General features: G+C 50.1%; 1 protein-coding gene across 1 annotated transcript in view; it reads left to right on the top strand.

Annotated features, from left to right (window-relative positions):
• Positions 1–5,737: 5,737 nt before the first annotated feature.
• The window catches only part of HTT (huntingtin), a 125,824-nt gene continuing 107,062 nt past the window's right edge, over positions 5,738–24,499 (top strand). The window contains exons 1-2 of the mRNA XM_052641713.1: positions 5,738–5,946; positions 23,159–23,242. Coding sequence (XP_052497673.1) covers positions 5,738–5,946; positions 23,159–23,242 — 293 coding nt within the window. The remainder of the gene's footprint in view (positions 5,947–23,158; positions 23,243–24,499) is intronic.

Genomic DNA, 24,499 nt, shown 5'->3' with positions numbered 1-24,499 from the left:
CCCTGCATTGGAAGGTGAAGGCCACTGGATCAGCAGGGAAGCCTCTGCAGAGGCTGAGTTTGTCCCCTGGAAATTCACACATTGTGTCCTAACCCCAGCACCTCAGAATGTGACTGTAGCTGGAGAAAGTGTCTTTAATGGTGTAAGATAAAATGCGGGGAAGGCGATGGCACCCCACTCCAGTACTCTTGCCTGGAAAATCCCATGGACAGAGGAGTCTGCTTGGCTACGGTCCGTGAAGTCTCAAAAGAGTTGGACAGGACTCAGCGGCTAAACAACAGCACACATAGAAGGAAGAACACGAGAGAACGCAGGGAGAAGACGGCCGTCTACACAGCAAGGAGAGAGGACTCGAAGGAACTAGCCTGCTCACACCTTGGAGTTCAGCCTCCTCCAGGACAGTGAGAAGATACAGTCCCGCGGTTGGAGCCTCCCAGTCTGTGGGGCTTTGTTATAGCAGCCCCAGCAAACGAATACACTTGTCTGTTGCCAATTACACGGTGGCTCAACCACAAAGGATGTCATAGTTGTTGCGGTCAGGACTCTGGGCACAGCTTAACGAGGTCGTTCACTCTCTGGTCTCCTGAAAGCCTGCCTTCAAGTACCATCTGCCTCTCACCTGAGAGCTGGACGGGGCAGGGATCTGCCTCCAAACTCCTGTGATGTTGGCAGGATTTAGTCCTCCCTGGGCTGCTGGCCACCTGGGCCTCCCACCATGGCAGCTTGCTTCAGGAACATGTGCAAGCTGAGAGGGTACGGACCGCCAGCTGGAGGGCAGGCTCAGTCCTCAGTAACGTAAATCCAGGAGCACCACCTTTGCCCATTATACTGTTAGAGGTGTCAGTGAAAATTCAATTAACAAGTTAAAAAAGAATTTTATTCATGCTAGGAGATATATGTATACCTATGGCTGATTCATGTTGAGGTCTGATAGAAAACAACACAATTCTGTAAAGCAATAATCCTTCAATTAAAAAAATTTTTTAATTAAAAAAAATAAAGTGAAGATTATAACTCAGGAGACAAACTCTCAGAAGCTTTGAGTTCAGTTCAGTTCAGTTCAGTCACTCAGTCGTGTCCGACTCTGCAACACCATGAATCGCAGCATGCCAGGCCTCCCTGTCCATCACCAACTCCCGGAGTTCACTCAGACTCACGTCCATCAAGTCCGTGATGCCATCCAGCCATCTCATCCTGGGTCGTCCCCTTCTCCTCCTGCCCCTGATCCCTCCCAGCATCAGAGTCTTTTCCAATGAGTCAACTCTTCGCATGAGGTGGCCAAAGTACTGGAGTTTCAGCTTCAGCATCATTCCTTCCAAAGAAATCCCAAGATTGATCTCCTTCAGAAAGGACTGGTTGGATCTCCTTGCAGTCCAAGGGACTCTCAAGAGTCTTCTCCAACACCACAGCTCAAAAGCATCAATTCTTTGGCGCTCAGCCTTCTTCACAGTCCAACTCTCACATCCATACATGATCACAGGAAAAACCATAGCATTGACTAGACGGACCTTAGTCGGCAAAGTAATGTCTCTGCTTTTGAATATACTATCTACGTTGGTCATAACTTTTCTTCCAAGGAGGAAGCGTCTTTTAATTTCATGGCTGCAGTCACCATCTGCAGTGATTTTGGAGCCCCCCAAAATAAAGTCTGACACTGTTTCTACTGTTTCCCTATCTATTTCCCATGAAGTGATGGGACCGGATGCCATGATCTTCCTTTTCTGAATGTTGTTGAGCTTTAAGCCAACTTTTTCACTCTCCTCTTTCACTTTCATCAAGAGGCTTTTTAGTTCCTCTTTACTTTCTGCCATAAGGGTGGTGTCATCTGCATATCTGAGGTTATTGATATTTCTCCCGGCAATCTTGATTCCAGCTTGTGCTTCCTCCAGCCCAGCATTTCTCATGATGTACTCGGCATATAAGTTAAATAAACAAGGTGACAATATACAGCCTTGATGTACTCCTTTTCCTATTTGGAACCAGTCTGTTGTTCCATGTCCAGTTCTAACTGCTGCTTCCTGACCTGCATACAGATTTTCTCAAGAAATCTCATAGTCAGCAGGTCAGGTGGTCTGGTATTCCCATCTCAGAATTTCCCACAGTTTATTGTGATCCACACAGTCAAAGGCATTGGCATAGTCAATAAAGCAGAAATACATGTTTTTCTGGAACTCTCTTGCTTTTTCCATGATCCAGCGGATGTTGGCAATTTGATATCTGGTTCCTCTGCCTTTTCTAAAACCAGCTTGAACATCAGGAAGTTCACGGTTCACGTATCGCTGAAGCCTGGCTTGGAGGATTTTGAGCATTACTTTACTAGAATGTGAGATGAGTGCAATTGTGTGGTAGTTTGAGCATTCTTTGGCATTGCCTTTCTTTGGAATTGGAATGAAAACTGACCTTTTCCAGTCCTGTGGCCACTGCTGAGTTTTCCAAATTTGCTGGCATATTGAGTGCAGCACTTTCACAGCATCATCTTTCAAGATTTGAAACAGCTCAACTGGAATTCCATCACCTCCACTAGCTTTGTTCGTAGTGATGCTTTCCAAGGCCCACTTGACTTCACATTCCAGGATGTCTGGCTCTAGATGAGTGATCAACCATCATGATTATCTGGGTCGTGAAGATCTTTTTTGTACAGTTCTTCTGTGTATTCTTGCCACCTCTTCTTACTATCTTCTGCTTCTGTTAGGTCCAGACCATTTCTGTCCTTTATCGAGTCCATCTTTGCATGAAATGTTCCCTTGGTATCTCTAATTTTCTTGAAGAGATCTCTAGTCTTTCCCATTCTGTTGTTTTCCTCTATTTCTTTGCATTGATTGCTGAAGAAGGCTTTCTTATCTCTTCTTGCTATTCTCTGGAACTCTGCATTCAGATGCTTATATCTTTCCTTTTCTCCTTTGCTTTTTGCCTCTGTTCTTTTCACAGCTATTTGTAAGTCCTCCCCGGACAGCGATTTTGCTTTTTTGCATTTCTTTTCCATGGGGATGGTCTTGATCCCTGTCTCCTGTACAATATCACGAACCTCATTCCATAGTTCATCAGGCACTCTATCTATCAGATCTAGGCCCTTAAATCTATTTCTCACTTCCACTGTATAATCATAAGGGGTTTGATTGAGGTCATACCTGAATGGTCTAGCGGTTTTTCCTACTTTCTTCAATTTGAGTCTGAGTTTGGTAATAAGGAGTTCATGATCTGAGCCACAGTCAGCTCCCGGTCTTGTTTTTGTTGACTGTATAGAGCTTCTCCATCTTTGGCTGCAAAGAATATAATCAGTCTGATTTCGGTGTTGACCATCTGGTGATGTCCATGTGTAGAGTCTTCTCTTGTGTTGTTGGAAGAGGGTGTTTTCTATGACCAGTGCATTTTCTTGGCAAAACTCTTTTAGTCTTTGCCGCATTCCATGGCCAAATTTGCCTGTTATTCCAGGTGTTTCTTGACTTCCTACTTTTGCATTCCAGTCCCCTGTAATGAAAAGGACATCTTTTTTGGGTGTTAGTTCTAAAAGGTGTTGTAGGTCTTCACAGAACCACTCAACTTCAGCTTCTTCAGCGTTACTGTTTGGGGCATAGACTTGGATTACTGTGATATTGAATGGTTTGACAGAGATCATTCTGTCATTTTTGAGACTGCATCCAAGTACTGCATTTCAGACTCTTTTGTTGACCATGATGGCTACTCCATTTCTTCTGAGGGATTCCTGCTCGCAGTAGTAGATATAATGGTCCTCTGAGTTAAATTCACCCATTCCAGTCCATTTTAGTTCGCTGATTCCTAGAATGTTGACGTTCACTCTTGCCATCTCTTGTTTGACCGCTTCCAATTTGCCTTGCCTCATGGACCTGACATTCCAGGTTCCTATGCAATATTGCTGTTTACAGCATCGGACCTTGCTTCTATCCACAACTGGGTATTGTTTTTGCTTTGGCTCCATCCCTTCATTCTTTCTGGAGTTATTTCTCCACTGATCTCCAGTAGCATATTGGGCACCTACTGACCTGGGGAGTTCCTCTTTCAGTATCCTATCATTTTGCCTTTTCCTACTGTTCATGGGGTTCTCAAGGCAAGAATACTGAAGTGGTTTGCCATTCTCTTCTCCAGTGGACCACATTCTGTCAGGGTGGGTCATAGTGGAGAGGTCTGACAGAAGCTTTGAGAGAGCCTGTTAAAAGCCCAAGGCACAATCCTACACAGTTTTGAGACAAAGGATCATACATCAAAGTTCACTAAGGATATAGGTAACCTACAAACTGAGCAATAAGTCATTACGACCCCTACAGAGCTGGGAAAGAATGCTAATCTCGTGAGAGATTGCACTGCTAGGTCAGAAGGAAGGAGGTTGATCTTGCAGTCCAGGCGGCTCTCCTGTCTTTGAGGAGGTCTGGTTAATGGGTAAGACAGATAGCACAGAGAGCTTTCTGTTTAACTCTTTTTGTCTGACCTTAATATGTAAACTTTAATCAGGAGCAAGACACCAGTGACAGCCCACACTCGGTGCTGCCAACCACAGTACCTGACCGCCTGGAGCCCAGCCATTGTGCCTGCCCTGTGGACAAGGGCTGTTATTATGTACATACCATCAGGGGACCGGAACCCCAAGGCTGGTGGCATGTTTCTCTGAGGTCCTTGCCCTGAAGGGGGCCGTCGCTGTTCCCTTGGGGACAAGGTTTCCTGCAGCAGTGCTGGGTTTCCACTCACCTGGCTGCTTTGGAAAACAGGCTCTGAAATCAGGTGGAGATGTGGCTTGTGGCCCAGAACAGGGGACTTCTGGGGGTCACCCACGTGCCACACCTCTGCTTGCTCAGAGCCCCCCCCTCCAGGTGGTGAGGCTCTGGAGCCTCGGGCCCGCCCACGCAGCCGGCCTCAGCCAAGGAGCGGGACACTCTCTTCCTGGGTCAGGCGGTCATGCCGGTGGCGGTCCTCTGGGGCCAAAGCTGCTTCTCGCTATACCAGCCACGGCCTCTCGGGGCAGCAGGCGCAGACCAGGCAGGTTCTGACCAGCCGTGCCAGCCCCAGGCCCCTCGGTTCTTCCTCGGGCTGCGCAGTGACCCTCCAGGGATGTGCTAGTCTCCGGGGACCATACCTGGGCTCCACCTGAGCGTGCCCTGGCTCCGCCCGAGGCGCACCACATCCCCCTCCCTCCTCTGCAGGGCTGTCCCGTGAGCTCTCCCTCCGCCCGGGGCGCTGAGTGAGCAGGCTCCCTCGCGGGGGTCACCGGCTCCGAGCCCGCGGGCGTCTCCCGGGGTCTACTCTCCTAGCGGGTTCTTCCCACGCTAGCCGGAGGCTCACAACCGCCGCGCCCCGCCCCTCACCCCGCTCCGTCCCGCCCTTCACCCCGCCCCTCATCGCAGCGCCCCGCCCCGTCATCGCGCCCCGCCCCTCCGCGCCGCGCCCCTAGTTCTCTCCTGCGCGGAGCGCGCTGATGTCCGTGGCCTCGGCGGCTCCAGGAGGCGATACGGCGGGCGCGGAGAGCCGGGCGGGCGCCGCGTCTGGCCATAGGCGGAGGCTTCCGCCTCCGGCTGTCAATCCCGCCGGCCTGGCCCCGCCTCGCCCGACGGCGGAGCGTCGCGGGGCGTAAGGCCGAGGGGGCTGCCGGGACAGACCCAAGATGGCCGGGCGCCTGCGTTCCGTTCCTGCCTTCGGCCCCGAGCCTCATTCATTGCCGCGCTGCTGAGCGGAGCCGCGAGCCAGCCCGAGGGCTCCGGGCGCTGTCCCCGCGGAGCGGCAGGCCGCCATGGCGACCCTGGAGAAGCTGATGAAGGCCTTCGAGTCCCTCAAATCCTTCCAGCAGCAGCAGCAGCAGCAGCAGCCGCCGCCGCCGCCGCCTCCGCCGCCGCCTCAGCCTCCTCAGCCGCCGCCGCAGGCGCAGACGCCGCCTCAGCCGCCGCCGCCGCCGCCGCCGCCGGTTGGCCCTGCCGCGGCCGAGGAGCCGCTGCACCGACCGTGAGTGCTGACCCGTCGCAGCTCGGCCCCAGCCCTCCCCGGCCTTCGCCAGCCTCCCGCAGAGGCACGGAGGCGGCCCCGGCCCTCTGCCCTCCCGGCCGCCCCGTTTGGGGAGGAACCGGGGTTGCGTCGTGAGCAGGACTCGGCCGAGCCGAGGCCGCGTCCCCCCGGCCCCCCGCCCTCCTGCTCTGAGGGGAGCAGGGCTGCGCCTGGGCGCTCCGCGAGGAGCCGGGAATTTGGAGCCAGAGTGATGCGGGGACAGTGGTGACCTCATGCCCGGGGACGTCGGACTGGAGGGCGGGGGAGCGCGCGCCGTCCAATGGGGAGCCTCTGGCGGGACCCGCTTTAAACAGCCCGGGAGTCAGTCGGGCCTGTCTTCTCGCAGCCTCAGGGCTTTTCGTTTAGTTAGGGGGTCGCAGCAGAAGAATGAAGTGTCGGGAAGAGACCGGCTTGTCTCAGTTCTAGTCGGTCTGCGGGCCCCTTAAATGAGCGGTGGTCGCCTGTAAGTGTGAACTTAGCCTAGATGGTTGTTATTAACACACAAGAATCAATAAGACGGACTGCAGTACTGGGAAGACTGGACTGAAATTTATTGTTTGTCTGCAATTGGAAATAAATCACGGCTTGCTGAGGGAGAGGTTAATCGCCGGGGCGAGTGAGGTACATTGCACGTGCCTCGCAGTCACGCTGGCCGGAACCTGGATGGGTGTCTGCGGACACCCTGTCGCAGACATCCTGGTACTGTTCGGTGCTTGTGCTAGGGAAATTTTCGAAACAATAGAGAGACCATTTGATGTCACTTTCTTACAGAGCCCGAGTGCTTTTCCGTGAAGTCTTGGGTCTTCCGCAGAGGTGAGGGTGTGCCCTTCAGGCCTTTCTTTCTTTCTTGTACGGGCATTTTATTTCTCATCTTGATCTCTACAAGAGGGCCTTTAATGAGGACAGTTTTCGGGAAGCAGCCCCTTGAAGAAGTTCACCTTGTAGTTAAGGTGGATTCATTTTTAGTAATGTTTTCATCTTTGTTTCTGATAATGATTCCTTGCTGTGTCCTGAGGTTTAATCAGGAAATGAATATTTGGAGAGTCATGTTGGCTTATCTGTTAAAATGTAGCAGTAAAGCGCTTTTTCTGCTAAAAGGTGAAAAACCTGTTTGGATACTTTGAGAAAAAAGAAAATCTTAACAACTTGACTTTTCTCTGCAGCAAATAACTTATAACCGCGACCCATTCCAGACTTAGCATAGTTCTTCTCGGTGGAGGTAGGAGTCAGAAGTTCAGGCATCTTGGCATCTTGTGGACCTTGTATACAGACAGGAAGCACTAGGCAGGGCTCCGGGTGGGAAGGGAGCTCTCGCTGCCATCCCCGTCTGCTGTTCCCTTGGTCAGTCTAAACTTATGCGTTCTGCTTCTATATGCTGATTTCACAGAGCCTGAATATGGTGTCGTCTTCAAAATATGGATGTGAAGAGGTTTCTTTCTTAAGCCAGCTTGACAAAGTAGACGTTTCATTACTTTATTGTATGGAAACGTATGATTGACTTATTTTTAAAATTTAGTCTGTCATCTTTGTGTAAACAATACATTAACATGATACAAATTCCAAAATTGCAGACAGGTAATTAAAATGTCTCTCTCCCGTCCCTTTCTCCTGAGTACCTAACTCCGTTCCCAGAGGCAAGCTCTGTTGCACTTCTTCCTTGTGTATCCTACCTGGTGTAACTTGTGTGTGTGTGTCTATGTGTGTAGATATATATTTGGATAGACTTTAAAATTTTTAAAAACAAAAATACTTCAGAATAGCAACTTTGAAAGGTTCTTAGCATGCTCTGAAGTCAACTGCATTTGGCTTAATTATAGTTATAAAATGCATAAATATATTTTTATGTACTTTGCTGTTGAGAAAGCAAATATTCATTAATTTTGAGTAACAAACTCCTTGCTTACAAATTTGGATCTTAGCATGTCTGTTCATATGCTTCAGCTGAAAAATCCCTTCCCCAAAATAAGATTGGCCAAAAGCAATGAGAAAGCAACTGTTCTGTTTTTATGGTTCTTGCTGCCTGTGGAACTGTAGTGTCACCAGCTGAGCGTGGGCTCCGATTAAGAATCTGCGTGCCTGCTCTGGGCTCAGCGTATGGTATGCAGGGGTTCTGCGTGGTGCTGGCTGCAGTCTCGAGAAGGCTGGCATGCAGGGGAGTGCCAGAGCTCGGCAGGGTCCTCACTGCAGTTATGAGGCAGTTGGCGTTGGCCTTTGGCACTTTTCACTCTCCTTCATATTCCCTCCTGGTTTTTCCCTGACTTGAATTATTTGCTGAACCTCTGACGAGTGCGAACCAGCATCCTAAATAGGTGCAGTGCTACAGCCTTGAGCAGAGAAAGCTCTGCCCTCCTGAAGCTTGCGTTTTAGTCAGGGGCATAGACTGTCAACAGGGTACATGAGCACGATACGTAGTATGGTAGAGAGTGAAGTGGAGGAGGGATAACAGCACATCGGGGAAGGGGTCTCGGAAGGCAGGGACAGCTTTTAGGTAGGATGTCCAGGGAAGGGCCACTGAGTTGGTGGCTTTTGAGTAAAGACCAGGGCCAGGGAGCAGGTCCAGACTCCCGAAGAGGACTAGCGAGGTGGGAGGTGTGGCCTGCTGAGTTCGGGAGAAGAGACTGTCCGTGGGAGCTGAGGTCCGAGGGAGAGAGTGCCTCGCCAGACCAGTAATCCCTTCCAGATGGAATAAAGACAGGGGCATTTATTCTAAGTGAGATGGGAAGTCATTGGAGGGTTTGGTCAGAGGAGGGAGGGATTTGAGTTCTGTTTTAAGATGAGTACTGGCTGAGAACTGAGTTGACAGACAGCCTGGGCAGCAGCAGGAAGCCAGTTAGGAAGTTGGTGACGTGATCAGGTGTGAGATGATGGTGAATTCTGTTGGCAGTGGCAAGGTGGGAAATGGCTGAATTTTGAAGGTGAAACCAACCAGACTTGTTCTCTGCTGAGCATGATTTAGCCATAGTTGGTGTTATTGTTTAGGGTTATGTTCAGCTGCAAAGAGCAGAAAGCTCTGCGCAGTTACTTAAACAGGTCGGAATTTATTATGAGATGAAAAGAGGTCCGTGTGGGGGAGTTCCACATCGATCCGTGCCCAGCTTTGTTTTTTGTACTTGTAAGTCCCTGTCCTCATTCTTTCCCATTTTTTAAGTTGAATTCTTGTCTTGTTGAATTGTGACAGTTCTTCATAATGTTCTTGGTACTAGACCCGTATCAGATACACAGTTTGTGAAATGATACTCCCTCTCTCGGGCTGTCGCTTCACTTTCTTTCCCTGCACTGCATGGCCGGTGGGGTCTCAGTTCCCTGACCAGGGATGGAACCCAGGCCCTCGACGGGGGAAAGAGTGGAGTCCAACCACTGGCCCGCCAGGGAAGTTCCCCCGAGACAGTCTTTTTTTAAAGTATTTTTCAGATTTATTAATTTTTGGCTGTGGTGGTCTTGCTTGCCGCATCCGGGCTCTTCTCTAGCTGCAGTGGGCGGGGACTGCTCTTCCTTGCGGCGTGCAGTTACTCTGAGGCGTGTGGGATCTTCCCAAACCAGGGATTGAACTGGTGTCCTTTGCGTTACAAGGCAGATTTTTAACCACTGGACCTCCAGGGAAGGTGTCCCCCCCGCCTGCCCCCGCCCTCCCACCCCCGCCCCATGCAGTCTTGATTTCTGTTCATTTTTATCACAATTTCAAGTGAAATGTGAGTCCTCCAATTTTATTCCTTTTCAAGATAGTTTTGGCTACTCTGGGCCCCTTGCGTTTCCATTTAAACTATAAGAGCAGATTGTCCGTTTCAGTGAGGAAGCCAGCCGGGATTCTCTGATGGGGATTGCCTGGAATCTGTGGATCAACTCAGAGAGTATTGACGTGAAGTCTTCTGGTTCCTGAACACGGGCCCACGCTTTGTGCACGTGGTCACACAGTCAGTGCTTCAGGCTTTGTGAGCACACCTCTAGCTGCTGTTCGGCTCTGCCACTGTGGGTCAGAGCGGCCTGACGCTGCAGGCAGAAGAGCAAGTGCGCCTCTGTTCCAGGGAGACTTTGTTAATGACGTGGAACTTTGAATTTTGTGTAACTTTCCCATGTCATAAGACTGCTCTTTGATGTTTTTTTTTTTTTTTTGTCAACCATTAAAAAATGTAAGAACACTTCTTAGGCTGTCCAGGACAGGCAGGCTCTGGTTTGCCCCCCACACCGGATCAGATATGCTGAGACCACTTTGGGGAAGCATTGCTTCTTCAGTTGGTTTTTCTTAACTAGCTTAAAAAATTATAAAAATTACACACATACATTATAACAGCATCTTCAGCTAGCACAGAAGATGACAAGCAAGACTTCCTCCCTGGCTGTCCTAGCCTTATTCTTTAAAAATAACAATTAAGCTTCTTTTGTTTTCTCTGACGTTTTAGTGCATGTACAAGTCTTTTTTTTTTTTTTTTTGCTCACACTATAGTTTTTCATTTAGCAATATATCGAAGATGTTGTTTCATAGCAGTACATGTGATTCTTACTGGTTGGCTTTCCAATACTGTAGAATTTCTTTTAAAAGAGGCCTTATAGAGGTGTCGAGGCAGAGGTCTTTCCAGTGCTGTCCACATTCAGAGGCCCCACCGCATTACCGCTGGTCCCTGCAAGTGAGTCCGCCACTCAGTAAACCTCAGACAAGACTTGCCACGGATCCTTGCTGCTCACCGTGTGGTTTCAGGGCCAGCAATTTGGTATCACTTGGGAGGGTGTAAGAAGTACAGAATCTCTGCCCAGCCTTAGACCTACTGAGTCACGAGTCTGCATTTTAACAAGGTTTGTGAGCAATTTCTGTGCACATAAGGCTTGAGAAGCTCCGCTGTGGATGATCAGGCCCTGTCTTTCTGATGTTATGGTCTGTGTGGATCACAAGAAACTGGAGAATTCTGAAAGAGATGGGAATACCAGACCACCTGACCTGCCTCTTGAGAAGCCTGTATGCAGGTCAGGAAGCCGCAGTTAGAACTGGACATGGAACAACAGACTGGTTCCAAATAGGAAAAGGAGTACGTCAAGGCTGTATATTGTCACCCTGCTTATTTAACTTATATGCAGAGTACATCATGAGAAATGCTGGGCTGGATGAAGCACAAGCTGGAATCAAGAGTGCCCAGAGAAATATCAATAACCTCAGATATGCAGATGACACCACCCTTATGGCAGAAAGTGAAGAGGAACTAAAGAGCCTCTTGATGAAAGTGAAAGAGGAGAGTGAAAAAGTTGGCTTAAAGCTCAACATTCAGAAAAAGAAGATCATGGCATCCGGTTCCATCACTTCATGGGAAATAGATGGGGAAACAGTGGAAACAGTGGCTGACTTTATTTTTCTGGGCTCCAAAATCACTGCAGATGGTGACTGCAGCCATGAAATTAAAAGCCGCTTACTCCTTGGAAGGAAAGTTATGACCAACCTCGACAGTGTATTGAAAAGCAGAGACATTACTTTATCAACAAAGTCTGTCTAGTCAAGGCTGTGGTTTTTCCAGTAGTCACATATGGATGTGAGAGTTGGACTATAAAGAAAGAATTGAATGCTGAAGAATTGATGCTTTTGAACTGTGGTATTGGAGAAGAGTCTTGAGAGTCCCTTGGACTGCAAGGAGATCCAACCAGTCCATCCTAAAGGAGATCAGTCCTGGGTGTTCATTGGAAGGACTGATGCTGAAGCTGAAACTCCAATATTTTGGCCACCTGATGCGAAGAGTTGACTCATTGGAAAAGACTCTGATGCTGGGAGGGATTGGGGGCAGGAGGAGAAGGGGGCGACAGAGGATGAGGTGGTTGGATGGCATCACCGACACAATGGACATGGGTTTGGGTGGACTCTGGGTGTTGGTGATGGACAGAGAGGCCTGGCGTGCTGCGGTTCATGGGGCCGCAAAGAGTCGGACACGCTTGAGCGACTGAACTGGACTGAATGCAGGAATGCCATCTGCACTTGGGAGGGAAGACTTAAGGTGCTCACAGCGCAGAGGTCGCTGGGGCGGTGTCGTTTCTCTGTCCTAGGCCGTGGAGCATTTGTGTGGCTGTAAGTAGGTTGTAACGGTGCCAAAGGCGCGGTGGTGGCATGAAGACCCCCGGCTGCTGGGAGCGGGGCCTAGATGGGACTGGACGGATGACCCGGAAAGACTCCTTTCGGCCAGGTGCCTGTTGTGTTCGCCGGGCCTGTTCTGGGCCCCTGGGTTACAGTGGTGAATAAGGGCTGGTGATAAATCCTGTGGAGAAAAACGAAACAGAATTCGGGGGTGGGGGCAGTGCTGTGGGGTGTGGTTTAGGGTGTGAAGCCCAGTGAGAAGGCGCCTCTGAAGTGGAGGGAGGGAGCGGGCCGCGTGGGTGTCTGAAGGAGGAGCGTGAGGAGGCCGGGAGCGGAGGTGACGGGCAGCCTGGATGGCGTCATGCCCCAGTCTGAGGACTTTGAATATTCCCCTGCCCAGATGCACACTTGTGTCGTCAAACAAGTGATGTAATTTGTGATGTTCAGCCAGCGCCAGATGCTGGTGCGAAAGAAACTGGGTCACTTCATCATCACTGGTGGGACTTAGAAAGGGGAGAGCTACTCTGGAAAAGAGTTTACGGCAGTTTCTTACAGAACTAAACTTTCGATTACTATATGATCTGGCTGTAGCACTCCTGGGGGTTTATCCCAGAGAACTGAAAACGTATGCTTACGTAGATCTGTACACAAGTGTTTGTAGCAGCTTTATTCATAGTAGCTCCAAACTAGAATCCAGTTAGATGTCTTTCAGCAGGTGATTGGTCAGACTGCTGAGCAGTAGAAGAAGGAACCAGCTCCGGATAACACACGCAGCAGCTAAAGGGGCTCTTAAGGAGACTGTGTTAGTGAAAACAGCCAGTCCTCAAAGGTGACACAGTTTGAGAAGTGAAAGCAAAAGTCACTCAGTCGTGTCCGACTCTTTGTGACCCCATGGACTGTACAGCCCATGGAACTCTCCAGGCAAGACTACTGGAGCACGTGGCCTTTCCCTTCTCCAGGGGGGTCTTCCCAACCCAGGGATCGAACCCAGGTCTCCCCCATTGCAGGCGGATTCCTCACCTGCTCAGCCACCAGGGAAGCCCTGCATACTGTCTGGTTCTCCTTCTGTGACGTCTTTGCAGGAGCGGAGAACAGATGAGTGGCTGCAGGGGCAGGGGCAGGGCAGAGGGTGAGGGAGTGGGTGTGGTTCTGAAGGGCAGCTCAGGGATCCCCATGGTGATGGGAATGTCCCCTCTCGTGACTGGTGGCAGAGACACGAAAATGTACACGTCTGAGAAACTGTGTAGAGCCACATAGATTCACACAGACGAGTAAAACCGGAAATCTGAAGATCAGTGGCACTACTACGCAACGCCTGTTCTGCCTGTGACTGTTTTGTAAAATGTTCCCCTTGGGGGAAACTGGGGGAACTGTACCCTGAATTTCGTTTATTTCTTATGATAGCACATGAATCTGCAGTTACCTCGTCAAAAGCTTTAACGACAAAGGCTGCCCTGGTGGACAAGGGATTAGGCATGAGAGAGGCTGTGGAAGGGACGGGAGCTGATTGGGAGCAATCAGATCAGCTGAGCGGCTGCTGCAGGGCTCAGAGCCCGAGCTGGAGTGGCTGGCGCCTGGCGGGTGGCAGCGCTGGGGGTCCCCTCTGAAGGGAGGGCTGCTGAGAAATTAAGATGACGATTTACATATCATAGAAGCCACCATTTCAAAGTGCACAGTTTAGTGGTTTTTAGTACGATCATAAGGCTCTGCAGCCATCATTCCTGTCTCATTTCTGGGACGTTGCGTCACCCAAAAAGAAAGCCCATCTCCGCAGCAGTCAGTCCCCGTCCCCTCCGCCTCCCCCAGCCCCTGGCAACCCCTGACCTGCTTCTGTCTCTACGGCGCTGCCAGTGCTGGATGTTTCTTACGAACGGAATCATTCACATGGGGCCTTTGTGTCAGATGTTATTTACTTAGTGTAACAGACTGGACTTTGAATTGCACTTTCTTCTATAGTATTCAGTGAAATCACTAGTAAGAAAGGCATCAATAGCTTTTTTCTAAGGTATGGACTGTGTAGTGGGGAACTATCAGGCCTTGCTGTCCCTAACCAAGCAGGACTTTTTTTTTGGCCACTCCACACAACTTGAGGAATCTTAGCTCCCCGACTAGGGACTGAACCCGGGCCCTTGCCATTTATGAAAATGCTGAATCCTGACCACTGGGCTGTCAGAGAATCCCCTCAGCCAGGACTTTTATTGTAAAATTATGTCTGAAACATAATTCCAAAGTGATGTAGGCGTTTCTGTTCCTTCTCTGAGGAAAGAGGATCTCTCCAAAGGAGCTCCAGTCTGCTAGGAACACTCACATTAGTCTAGCCCTTGGCTAAACTTGAAGAGCCGCCGATGCGGGATCAGCAGACCTGGCTCTCTGCCCGGCCCTTACTCCTGTGCTCCTGCCGCGGGGCCGCCTCTGGGCCTCGGTTCTGCGTCCTGCGCAGGCCGTGCAGGCCCGGACTCGGGATGTGTGTATGACAGGACCCGTGGGCACGAACGGTGAGGCAAGTGCGAGGTGGGTTGTTGTCTTCAGTTCCTGGGGTGGCCCAGGGCTTCTCTTGTGCAGCCTCAACCTGGAATCAAATTGTCCACGCTTCATCTTAAAGTACATAATTCTGAAGATGCGAATTTAGATGAGACGGCTTGGTTCCTGTCTTCAGAATTATTTCTTCAATATTCAGTTTCATTGTACCGTGCTGTACTAGGGCCTCCCTGGTGGCTCAGGCGGTAAAGAATCTGCCTGTAGTGTGGGAGACCCAAGTTCGGTCCCTGAGTCAGGAAGATCCCCTGGTGAAGGGAATGGGAACCCACTCGAATATTGCTGCCTGGAGAATTGCCATGGACAGAGGAGCCTGGCGGGCTACAGTCCATGGGGTCACAGAGTCGGATGCGACTAAGTGACTTAACACTTTCACTTACTGTGATGTAGAGACCTGGATTTTCATAGGTCCCTCCTTAAAGATGACAGCCACAATGGTATGGTCACTCACCTCAAGCCAAACATCCTGGGGTGTGAAGTCAGTGGGCCTTAGGATGCATTACTATGAACAAAACTAGTAGAGGTGATGGAATTCCAGCTGAGCTATTTCAAATCCTAAAAGATGATGCTGTTAAAGTGCTGCACTCAATATGCCATCAAATTTGCAAAACTCAGCAGTGGCCACAGGATTGGAAAAGGTCAGTTTTCTTTCCAGTCCCAAAGAAAGGCAATGCCAAAGAATGTTCATCTTACTGCACAGTTGCACTCATTTTGCACGCTAGCAAGGTAATGCTCAAAATCCTTCAAGCTGGGCTTTAGCAGTACATAGACTGAGAACTTCCAGGTGTACAAGATGGATTTAGAAAAGGCAGAGGAACCGGAGATCAAATTGCCAACATTCATTGGATCATAGAGAAAGCAAGGGAATTCTAAGGAAAATATCTGCTTCATTGGCTATACAAAAGCCTTTGATTGTGCGGATCACAACAAACTGTGGAAAATCCTTAAAGAGATAGGAATACCAGACCACCTGACCTGCCTCCTGAGAAACCTGTGTGCAGGTCAAGAAGCAACAGTTAGAACTGGACATGGAACAGTGGACTGGTTCCACATTGGGAAGGGAGTACGTCAAAGCTGTATATTGTCACTCTGCTTGTTTAACTTATATGCAGAGTACATCACGCGAAATGCCAGGCTGGATGCATCACAAGCTGGAATCAAGATTGTCAGGAGAAACACCAACAGCCTCAGATACGCAGATGGATACCCACCCTAAGGGCTTCCTTGTGGCTCAGCTGGTGAAGAACCCGCCTGCAGTGCGGGAGACCTGGCTTCCATCCCTGGGTTGGGAAAATCCCCTGGAAAAGGGAAAGGTTACCCACTCCAGTATTCTGGCCTGGAGAATCCCATGGACTGTAGAGTCCATGGGATCGCAAAGAGTCCGACATGACTGAGTGACTTTCACGCAACACCGTAATGGCAGAAAATGAAGAGGAACTAAAGAGCCTTGTGATGAGGGTGAAAGAGGAGAGTGAAAAAGCTGGTTTAAAACTAAACATTCAGAAAACTAAGATCATGGTATCTGGTCCCATCACTTCTTGGCAAATAGATGGGGAAACAATGGAAACAGTGACAGACTTTATTTTCTTGGACTCTAAAATCACTGCATATGGTGACTGCAGCCACAAAATTAAAAGATTGCTTGCTCCTTAAAGAAAAGCTATGAAAAACCTAGACAGTGTGTTAAAAATCAGAGACATTATTTTGTCGACAAAGGTCCGTCTAGTCAAAGCTGTGGTTTCTCCAGTAGTTGTATGGATGTGAGAGCTCGACCATAAAGAAGGCTGAGAGTGGAAGAATGGATGCTTTTGAACTGTGGTGCTGGAGAAGACTCTTGTGAGTCCCTTGGACTGCAAGGAGATCAGTCCATCCTAAAGGAAATCAGTCTTGAATATTCATTGGAAGGACTGATCCTGAAGCTGAAGCTCCAATAGTTTGGCCACCTGATGTGAAGAGTTGACTCACTGGAAAAGATCCCGATGCTGGGAAGGATTGAGGATGAGATGGTTGGATGGCATCACCAACTCAATGGACACGAGTTTGAGCAAGCTCCGGGAGATCGTGAAGGACAGAGAAGTCTGGCGTGCTGCAGTCCATGGGACCATAAGGAGCCAGGGGTGACCTAGAGACTGGACGACAACCGCCACCTTACAGACCCGCGTTTGTGCACAGGTTGCATCGTCGCATAGTTAGAGGGCATGACAGTGGCTTGTCTTGATTTTGAAGGTGGAGTTTATGAAAAATGACTGAAAAGTCAGGACAGCTCTTACCCTGTCTTTCCAGTTCTCACCTTGTTCCTCCAGTTCCTGCCAAGATCAGGGCGGTTCCATGTCAGTCACTTCAATTTCCATACTTACACTTTCCGTAGAAGCAGTCAGTTTGACCTATCAGTTCAACAATTAAATCTGATTAAATCTCATGGGGGAATGAAATCGTTGTCATTTTCTTAAAGCACCAAGTTGTTTATTGGACAGAATGAGATGGGAAGGAGGTGTTTCAGGCGGGCACCAGCGAGGCATTTCCAGGGGCCAGAGTTCCCCGCAGGTTCCAGTACTGGCCTGGGAAAGTTGGCTGAGACCAGGCTGTCCTGGGCCTGGTTAAGCCGCCTGGCGTTTGCGCCACGGGGGGTGTTTGTTGCTTTTGCAGCTGTGTTGCTGCCCTGATGTCCCTCAGGGCATGCTGTTGGATGGGTTTTTTTTTTTTCAGTTTTCTGATATTTTTGGCTAACGTCTCTGTGTTGGGGTGTCTGAGGATGAAGTCTGGTCCTCAGACTTTAAAATACCCACTTTAAAATGTGGATATTCTTCAGTGTGATAGGAGATTTTGTTGGATAGTTATTTAGGTAGCAGTCAGATAGCTTGTTTTTATGCTCCTCACCCAAGATAGGTGCGTGCGTGCCTGCTCAGTTGTGTCCAACGCTTTGGGACCCCACGGACCATAGCCCGCCAGGCTCCTCTGTCCATGGAGTTATCTAGGCGAGAATACTGGAGTGGTCGCTGTTTCCTCCTCCAGGGGATCTTCTGTCCCCAGGGATCAAACCACACCTCTTGCTTCTCCTGCGTTAACAGGTGGATTCTTTACTACTAGCACCACCTAGTCATTTCAATTTTAATATAAGATCAGTAACCACTGAAGACCGTCCATCTGTCTACCTGAAGAATTTTATGATTTTAGAGCTACCTGTTGAGTGCAGAAAAGACTAAAATTCAATCAGAGCAGGTGTTTTCCCCCTCAAATCGGTGTGGATTGCTAGGAAGTGATTTTGGATGAGTTCGAAGAGATCTGAAACGTGCGCTTTCTTCGTAGCTGACCGTGATGGGACGTGTACTCACTGTTTCTGGCAGTAAGGTGGTGACAGTTAGGGTCACAGGCGGGCCGTCACTGACGTCTCGGTCACACCTGTGGGCTGCCGCTCAGACTCCACAAGCTGCTTGAGCTCAGTCCTGTGGGACTGCTCCTCACTGTCTCTCTTGTTTTAAGCTTTGCTGTTTCTACTTCTTTCCATCTCTTGGTTTTGGACACTCCAGTTTAACATAATTATCATTTATCTTCCGAATCCTGTTTGTAAGACCGACTTAGGACTTTTGATTTGTTTCACTGTGTATCTAACCTACTCTTTGGGCTTCCCCTGTGGCTGAGCTGGTGAAGAACCGCCTGCAGTGCGGGAGGCCTGGGTTCAGTCCCTGGGTGGGGAAGACCCCCTGGAGAAGGGAAAGGCTGCCCACTCCGGTATCCTGGCCTGGAGAGCCCCTTGGACTGAGTCCCTGGGGTCGCCGCTCCTTTGCTCTCTGTGAAACCACCTGTCCAGTGTAGGTGCTGTGCTGAGTACCCGTGGGAGTCATGATGTGGCCCTTGCTCTCAGTGAGTCTGTCATCCCTGGAGAGGTAACCGTGGGAACGGTTACTTCCAAAGAGAGTGATGCAGGTGCCGGCTCAGGGCAGGGCCTGGGGCAGGGCCTGGGGGAATAGGGCAGGCTTCCCCGCTGGCTCAGCGGTAAAGAATCCGCCTGCAATGCAAGAGAGGGAGATGCAGGTTTGATCCCCGGGTCAGGAAGATCCCCTGGAGACAGGAGCTGGCTGTCTGCTCCAGTATTCTTGTCTGGAAAACCTCATGGACAGAAGAACTTGGTGGCTACAGTCCATGGGGTTGCAAAAAGTCGGACAAGACACAGACACACAGACACATGCACAGACACACAGACACACACACACAGACATGCACAGACACACGGACACAGACATGCACAGACACACAGACACATACACACACACACAGACACACAAACACAGACACACAGACACACAGACACACACACGGACACACACAGACACACACAGACACACACACAGACACAGACACACAGAGACACACAGACACAGACACACACAGACACACAGATACACACAGACACACATACAGACACACACACAGACACAAACAGACATAGACACACACAGACACACACAGACACACAGACACATACACATACAGACACACACAGACACACAGACACAGACACACACACAGAGACACACACAGACACAGAGACACACAGACACACACACACACAGACACACACAGACACACACTCAGACACAGACACACACACACTCTCTCTCTCTCTCTCTCTTTCTGTCTCTCTCTCTCTCTCTTACTTTACCTCTGTCCCCACAGGGAGCTCAGAGGAGGAACTAGACCGGAGCGGACAGCGTAGGAATGCACTTTTATTCGGTGGGTGAGATCAGTGTTCGGCCTTCGCTGTTTCGCTCGTTTCATTAACTTTGCCCCGGTTTTAGCTGGGGGCCTCCGGCGCAGCACACGCGGGGCTTAAGGGAATCAGGCAGCGGGTTCAGAAAGCTGTGTCATTGTTTGCTACCTGTGTTCTTGCGGCCTAGTCCACACATGAGGAGAGAGACACAGGTCCTTTTACACCTTGAATCTGTGTGGGTCACTTTTCTGCTGTGACAGCCGTAAGTCGCGAGGTGGCTCAGTTCAGTGCTTGTCAGCTGTTTCTGGTTGCCGCCCCCAGGAGTTGTCTCAGAGCCCAGGGTAAGAGGCTGCCCACAGAGGGGCCACTGCCTGTAGAGCTGGGAGACCCGGGGAATGCAGCCCATTCAAGGCTTTCGGCAGATTTTCACTTTGGAAAGGAGCTGTGGAGAAGAGAGTTTGCCTCCTAACATATTGGGAGAGGTCAGTGTTCTTTAATTGCCTTGATGACTTAAGGTCTTCAACTAGGTGAGCTGCCGTAATTGAGACTTTAATGTGGCTCAAAGAAGAGAGCATTTAAGCTCTCATAGTGCTTTCTTTTTCAAATTGAGGTATGATATATACGTACGCACGCATGCACACACACACATAGTTGCTGTTGTTCACCCCCTCAGTCATGTCTGACTCATTGCAACCCCATGGACTACAGCACCCCAGGCTTCCCTGCCCTTCCCGATCTCCCAGAGTTTGTTTGCTCAAACTCATGTCCATTGAGTCAGTGATGCCATCCAACCCATCTCATCCTCTGTCACCCCCTTCTCCTGCCTTCAGTCTTTCTCAGCATAAGGGTCTTTTCTTAAGAGTCGGCTCTTCACATCACGTGGCCAAAGTATTAGAGCTTCAGCGTCATTTCAGTTCAGTTGCTCAGTCGTGTCCCACTCTTTGTGACCCCGTGGACTACAGCACGCCAGGCTTCCCTGTCCATCACCCACTCGCAGTTTACTCAAACCCATGTCCATTGAGTTGGTGATGCCATCCAAACATCTCATCCTCTGTTGTCCCCTTCTCCTCCTGCCTTCAATCTTTCCCAGTCTTTCCTGAGTCTCTCCCATCAGGAAGCTTCCATAAGCCTCTTATCCTTATCTGTCAGAGGGCAGACAGAATGAAAACCACAATCACAGAAAACTAACCAGTCTGATCACATGGCCCACAGCCTTGTCTAACTCAGTGAAACTGTGAGCCATGCCATGTGGGGCCAAATGAGACGGACAGGTCATGGTGGAGAGTTCTGACAAACTTTGCCCACTGGAGAAGGGAACGGAAACCCACTTCAGCATTCCTGCCTTGAGAACCCCCTGGACAGCATGAAAAGGCAGCTTGAGCATCAGTCCTTCCAGTGAATATTCAGAGTTGATTTCCTTTAGGATTGACTGGGTGGATCTCCTTGCAGTCCAAGGGACTCTCAAGAGTCTTCTCCAACACCACAGTTCAAAGGCATCAATTCTTTGGCACTCATCCTTCTTTATGGTCCAGCTTTCACATCCATACCTGCCCACTGGAAAAACCATAGCCTTGACTAGATGGACCTTTGTTGGTAAAGGAATGTCTCTGCTTTTTAATATGCTGTCTAGGTTGGTCATAGCTTTTCTTCCAAGGATCAAGCATCTTTTAATTTCGTGGCTGCAGTCACCATCTGCAGTGATTTTGGAGCCCAAGAAAATAAAGTCTGTCACTGTTTCCATCTTTTCCCCATCTATTTGCCATGAAGTGAAGTGATGCTATGATCTTAGTTTTCTGAATATTGAGTTTTAAACCAGCTTTTCACTCTCCCCTTTCACCTTTATCACGAGACTCTTTAGTTCCTCTTCACTTTCTGCCATTAGGGTAGTGTCATCTGCATATCTGAGGTTATTTATATTTTTCCTGGCAATCTTGATTCCAGTTTGTGCTTTACCCAGCCTGGTATTTCGCATGATGTACTCTGCATAGGAGTTAAATAAGCAAGGTGGCAGTATACAGTCTTGACGTACTCCTTTCCCAATTTTGATCCCAGTTCACTCATCACTACCTTTTTTGGTGTGCTCTCCTCCCCTTCCAGGCCTTGGTAAATTTCACATCAGTTTCCATTCCCTTAAAGGCAAAGACTGTGTGGCATAAGTTGAATCATCCGTCTGTGCCTTGAAGTGGATGCCTTGAGCCTCATCCTCGTGTGTGTCAGCTGCTTGCTTCTCTCGCCGCCAGGCCGTGCTCCATCACTCCGCTGCGCTGTTTGCCCACTGGGACATGTGGCTTGTTTCCGTCCCCGCACTGTTGAAGCGAGTGACTCCGGAGGGCGGGGCTGGGGGGGCCTCTGCCTCCTGTGGTCACTTGGGACCCAGGCTCCCTCCATCCTGTCACCCTGCAGCCTTCCTGTTGTCTTTGTCTGTATGTTCAAAAACTGGGTGTTAGAAGTGTCTGTTCCAGTTGGGGGAAGCTAAAAGGAGGGGGTGGTGCCCTGGGCAAGCCACGGGGCAGAAGCTCCAGCTGCTACTTGGTTCCCGTTTTGTCTGCGAGAACAGAGTCACTCGTCTCTGCCTGGCTGCAGGGAAGCTGGGCTGTGGGACTTCTCAGCAGGAAGCTTGTGTCTGAGAAGGGAAGCATGGTGTTTTGGTGGGCGACCAGCAGCCCGCAGCACAGCTCATCAGGGAGTCTCTTTCAGGAACGAGACCAGTGGGGGACGTGGTCACCTGTCCATGTGGTGAGAGGCCCGCTGGCTGGTCACGGGGGCCCCTCTCCGCACGCCCTGGGCTTGGCCTCGCATCCGGGCCTGCCTTTCCTTCTCCTGGGCCCTGCCTTTCCTTCTCCTGGGCCCTGCCTTTCCTCCTCCTGGGCCCTGCCTTTCCTCCTCCTGGGCCCTGACTTTCCTCCTCCTGGGCCTTGACTTTCCACTTTGGAGACTCTTCCTTGTCCATGTTCTTGCCTGGCCACGTCTGAAGTGCCTTTTGAGGATGTGCCTTTCGTGGTTTGCACAGTTGGAAGAGTCTGTTCCTTCACATGTAGTTTTTTGGAGCCTGAGGTTGCATTAGGGATTAAGCGGAGGTGCTGGTCAGTTTGTATTCTAATCTCTTCGGCACTCTTTGTAGAATTCCCTCAGAAACGTAGTAGTCCTCTGGTCTCAGTGTTTCCAGTTAGCGCCATGTCCTGTAGCTGTCGGACCCTCGGATCCTTTTTCGGATGTGGTCATCAAGCCTGATTTATTTTTCGCTTCCTCTTTGGATCGTGCCCGTCTTCTGTATTTCTCTGGTGCATACCTCAGAGACCTCTGAAGTCCTAAGTTTGGGTGAGAAGCGAGCACCTTTTATCTCATCTTCTTGACCAGTCTGTTTGTCTCCTTTTTAACACTTGGGCTGAAAAATCTTACTAGGAGGCTTTTGAGAAAGGCTCTGGGCAGGGTGCTTGTTAGTAGCCATTTGGGGGTGTGGGAGCCATTAGCCATTGTGTTCGTACATTCTCTGATGCTTACCGTGTGAGGCCGTGTGGCTTTGCACGGGGGCCACCGCGCACGGGAGGCCTTACACTGTCGCACTGAGTTGCCACTGCCTCTGTCCGCGCGATCCTGGGTGAGCCCTGTTGGCGGCGCCGCCACTTCTGCTACAGCAGAGAAGGCAGGCATGTTAGTGGCGCCCCTGGCTTTTCTGTAGAGCCCGGTCCTGTAGGGGGCCCAGGGTTCGGCCCACCCCGCCTCCCTGACCTCAGGGCACCCTGCCCCGGCTCGGGGTACCCGGCTTTCCTCCTTGGAGTCAGGAAGCTCTGTTGAATGAGTGAATTAATGAATGAGTGAAAGCCACGTAGAAGCTGAAGGGGTGAACAACACTAACTTCCTTTCCTCTTTTTTTCCCTTTTCAGAAAGAAAGAGCTCTCAGCCACCAAGAAAGACCGCGTGAGCCACTGTCTGACAATCTGCGAAAACATCGTCGCGCAATCTCTCAGGTAACTGCACTCCGGCCTGCCTAGAGAAAAACAGAGCTCGTCCCTGTCTGCATTCTGAACGGGCTAGGCTGTTCTTCGTTGCCCCAGTTGTTTGGAAGCCTTTACGGGACCCCTCCCCCTTCTGGCTGTGGATACGGAGGATTTCCAGACACTGTACTGAGTGAGACTTCCTTCTTGTAATCTTACACTGTGCCGTTGCAGCCATTAGGATAACCGAACAGCCACATTTGTGTTTTACTTATTGCAGTGGTAGGAACAGGAGCCTGCCCGATTACCGGGGTCTCGTGATGGATTTTCTTTGGCGCTCTCTCTGTCCGCCCTGTGGGGGTGCTCCCTGCTCATCACAGCTTTGGGGGACGGTGGGGTCATGGGCGCTGACCGGAGGCCCACCTCCCTGGCCCGGTCGTTCCTCTGGGGGGAGCAGGCAGCACCTTCTTGTGTAGCTTCTTTGCTGATTCTCCTCATTCTCTTTGCTGTTGACTGTCTGTCTTTCTGAGTACTGTTCCTCGTACCTGTGGGTGGTAGGTATTTTAAGCCTGTCTCTGAGTGAGTGAGTAGGACACGGATGTGCTTATGGCTTCTGAACTCCGTTACTCAGATGGGACATGGGAAATACTTCTCTTGGCATAAATCATGCATTTTATTCTCCTGTTGGGAAGGGCTCTTTGTTGTCTCTTAGAAAAACCTCTTAAGAATAATCACCTTGCTTTTTGTGCTGACAGAACTTTGGTGATTCATTTATTTTTGGTGGCACCTCGCAACTTGTGTTTATGTGTTCGCAGTGGTTTCATGTAGAGCATTTCATTTTAGTTGAACTCAGTGCCATTTTGAAAGACAGTGTATGATGACTGTTTTATCTAATTTGTAGAAATACTGTGGGAAGAAACGAAGTGACAAGTGAGACTATGTGCTGAAAATAAAAATATAAAAATTCTAAGTTAGCATGCTATTGTGGGCAACAGTACTAAGTAAAAGTAGGGGACAAGGTTTGGATTCTGTCTCCACCCCGTATAAACCAGGTGGCTTCAGACAAGGCTTGACCCCGTCTTTGATGTGTGAACGCGGTGTTCAGGGCTCTTGTGGGAGGAGCGACACCGTAAGACGCTGTTGAGAGCTGCATGAAAGTGCCCATGAGCTCCTGCGAGGCAGAAATCCGTCCCGTGGTGCATGCTGCCCTGCACGCCGCCGTTACTCTTGTGTGAACGCCTGGCAGAGCCCCGGGGCCTGCTGCTGCCCTAGCACAGCTGCGCTCACCTG

This window comes from Budorcas taxicolor, chromosome 6 (genome assembly GCF_023091745.1).
Source record: "Budorcas taxicolor isolate Tak-1 chromosome 6, Takin1.1, whole genome shotgun sequence".
NCBI classification, from domain to species: domain Eukaryota; kingdom Metazoa; phylum Chordata; class Mammalia; order Artiodactyla; family Bovidae; genus Budorcas; species Budorcas taxicolor.
The sequence above is the reverse complement of the archived record's forward strand: the minus strand, read 5'-3'. Positions and strand labels throughout refer to the sequence as shown.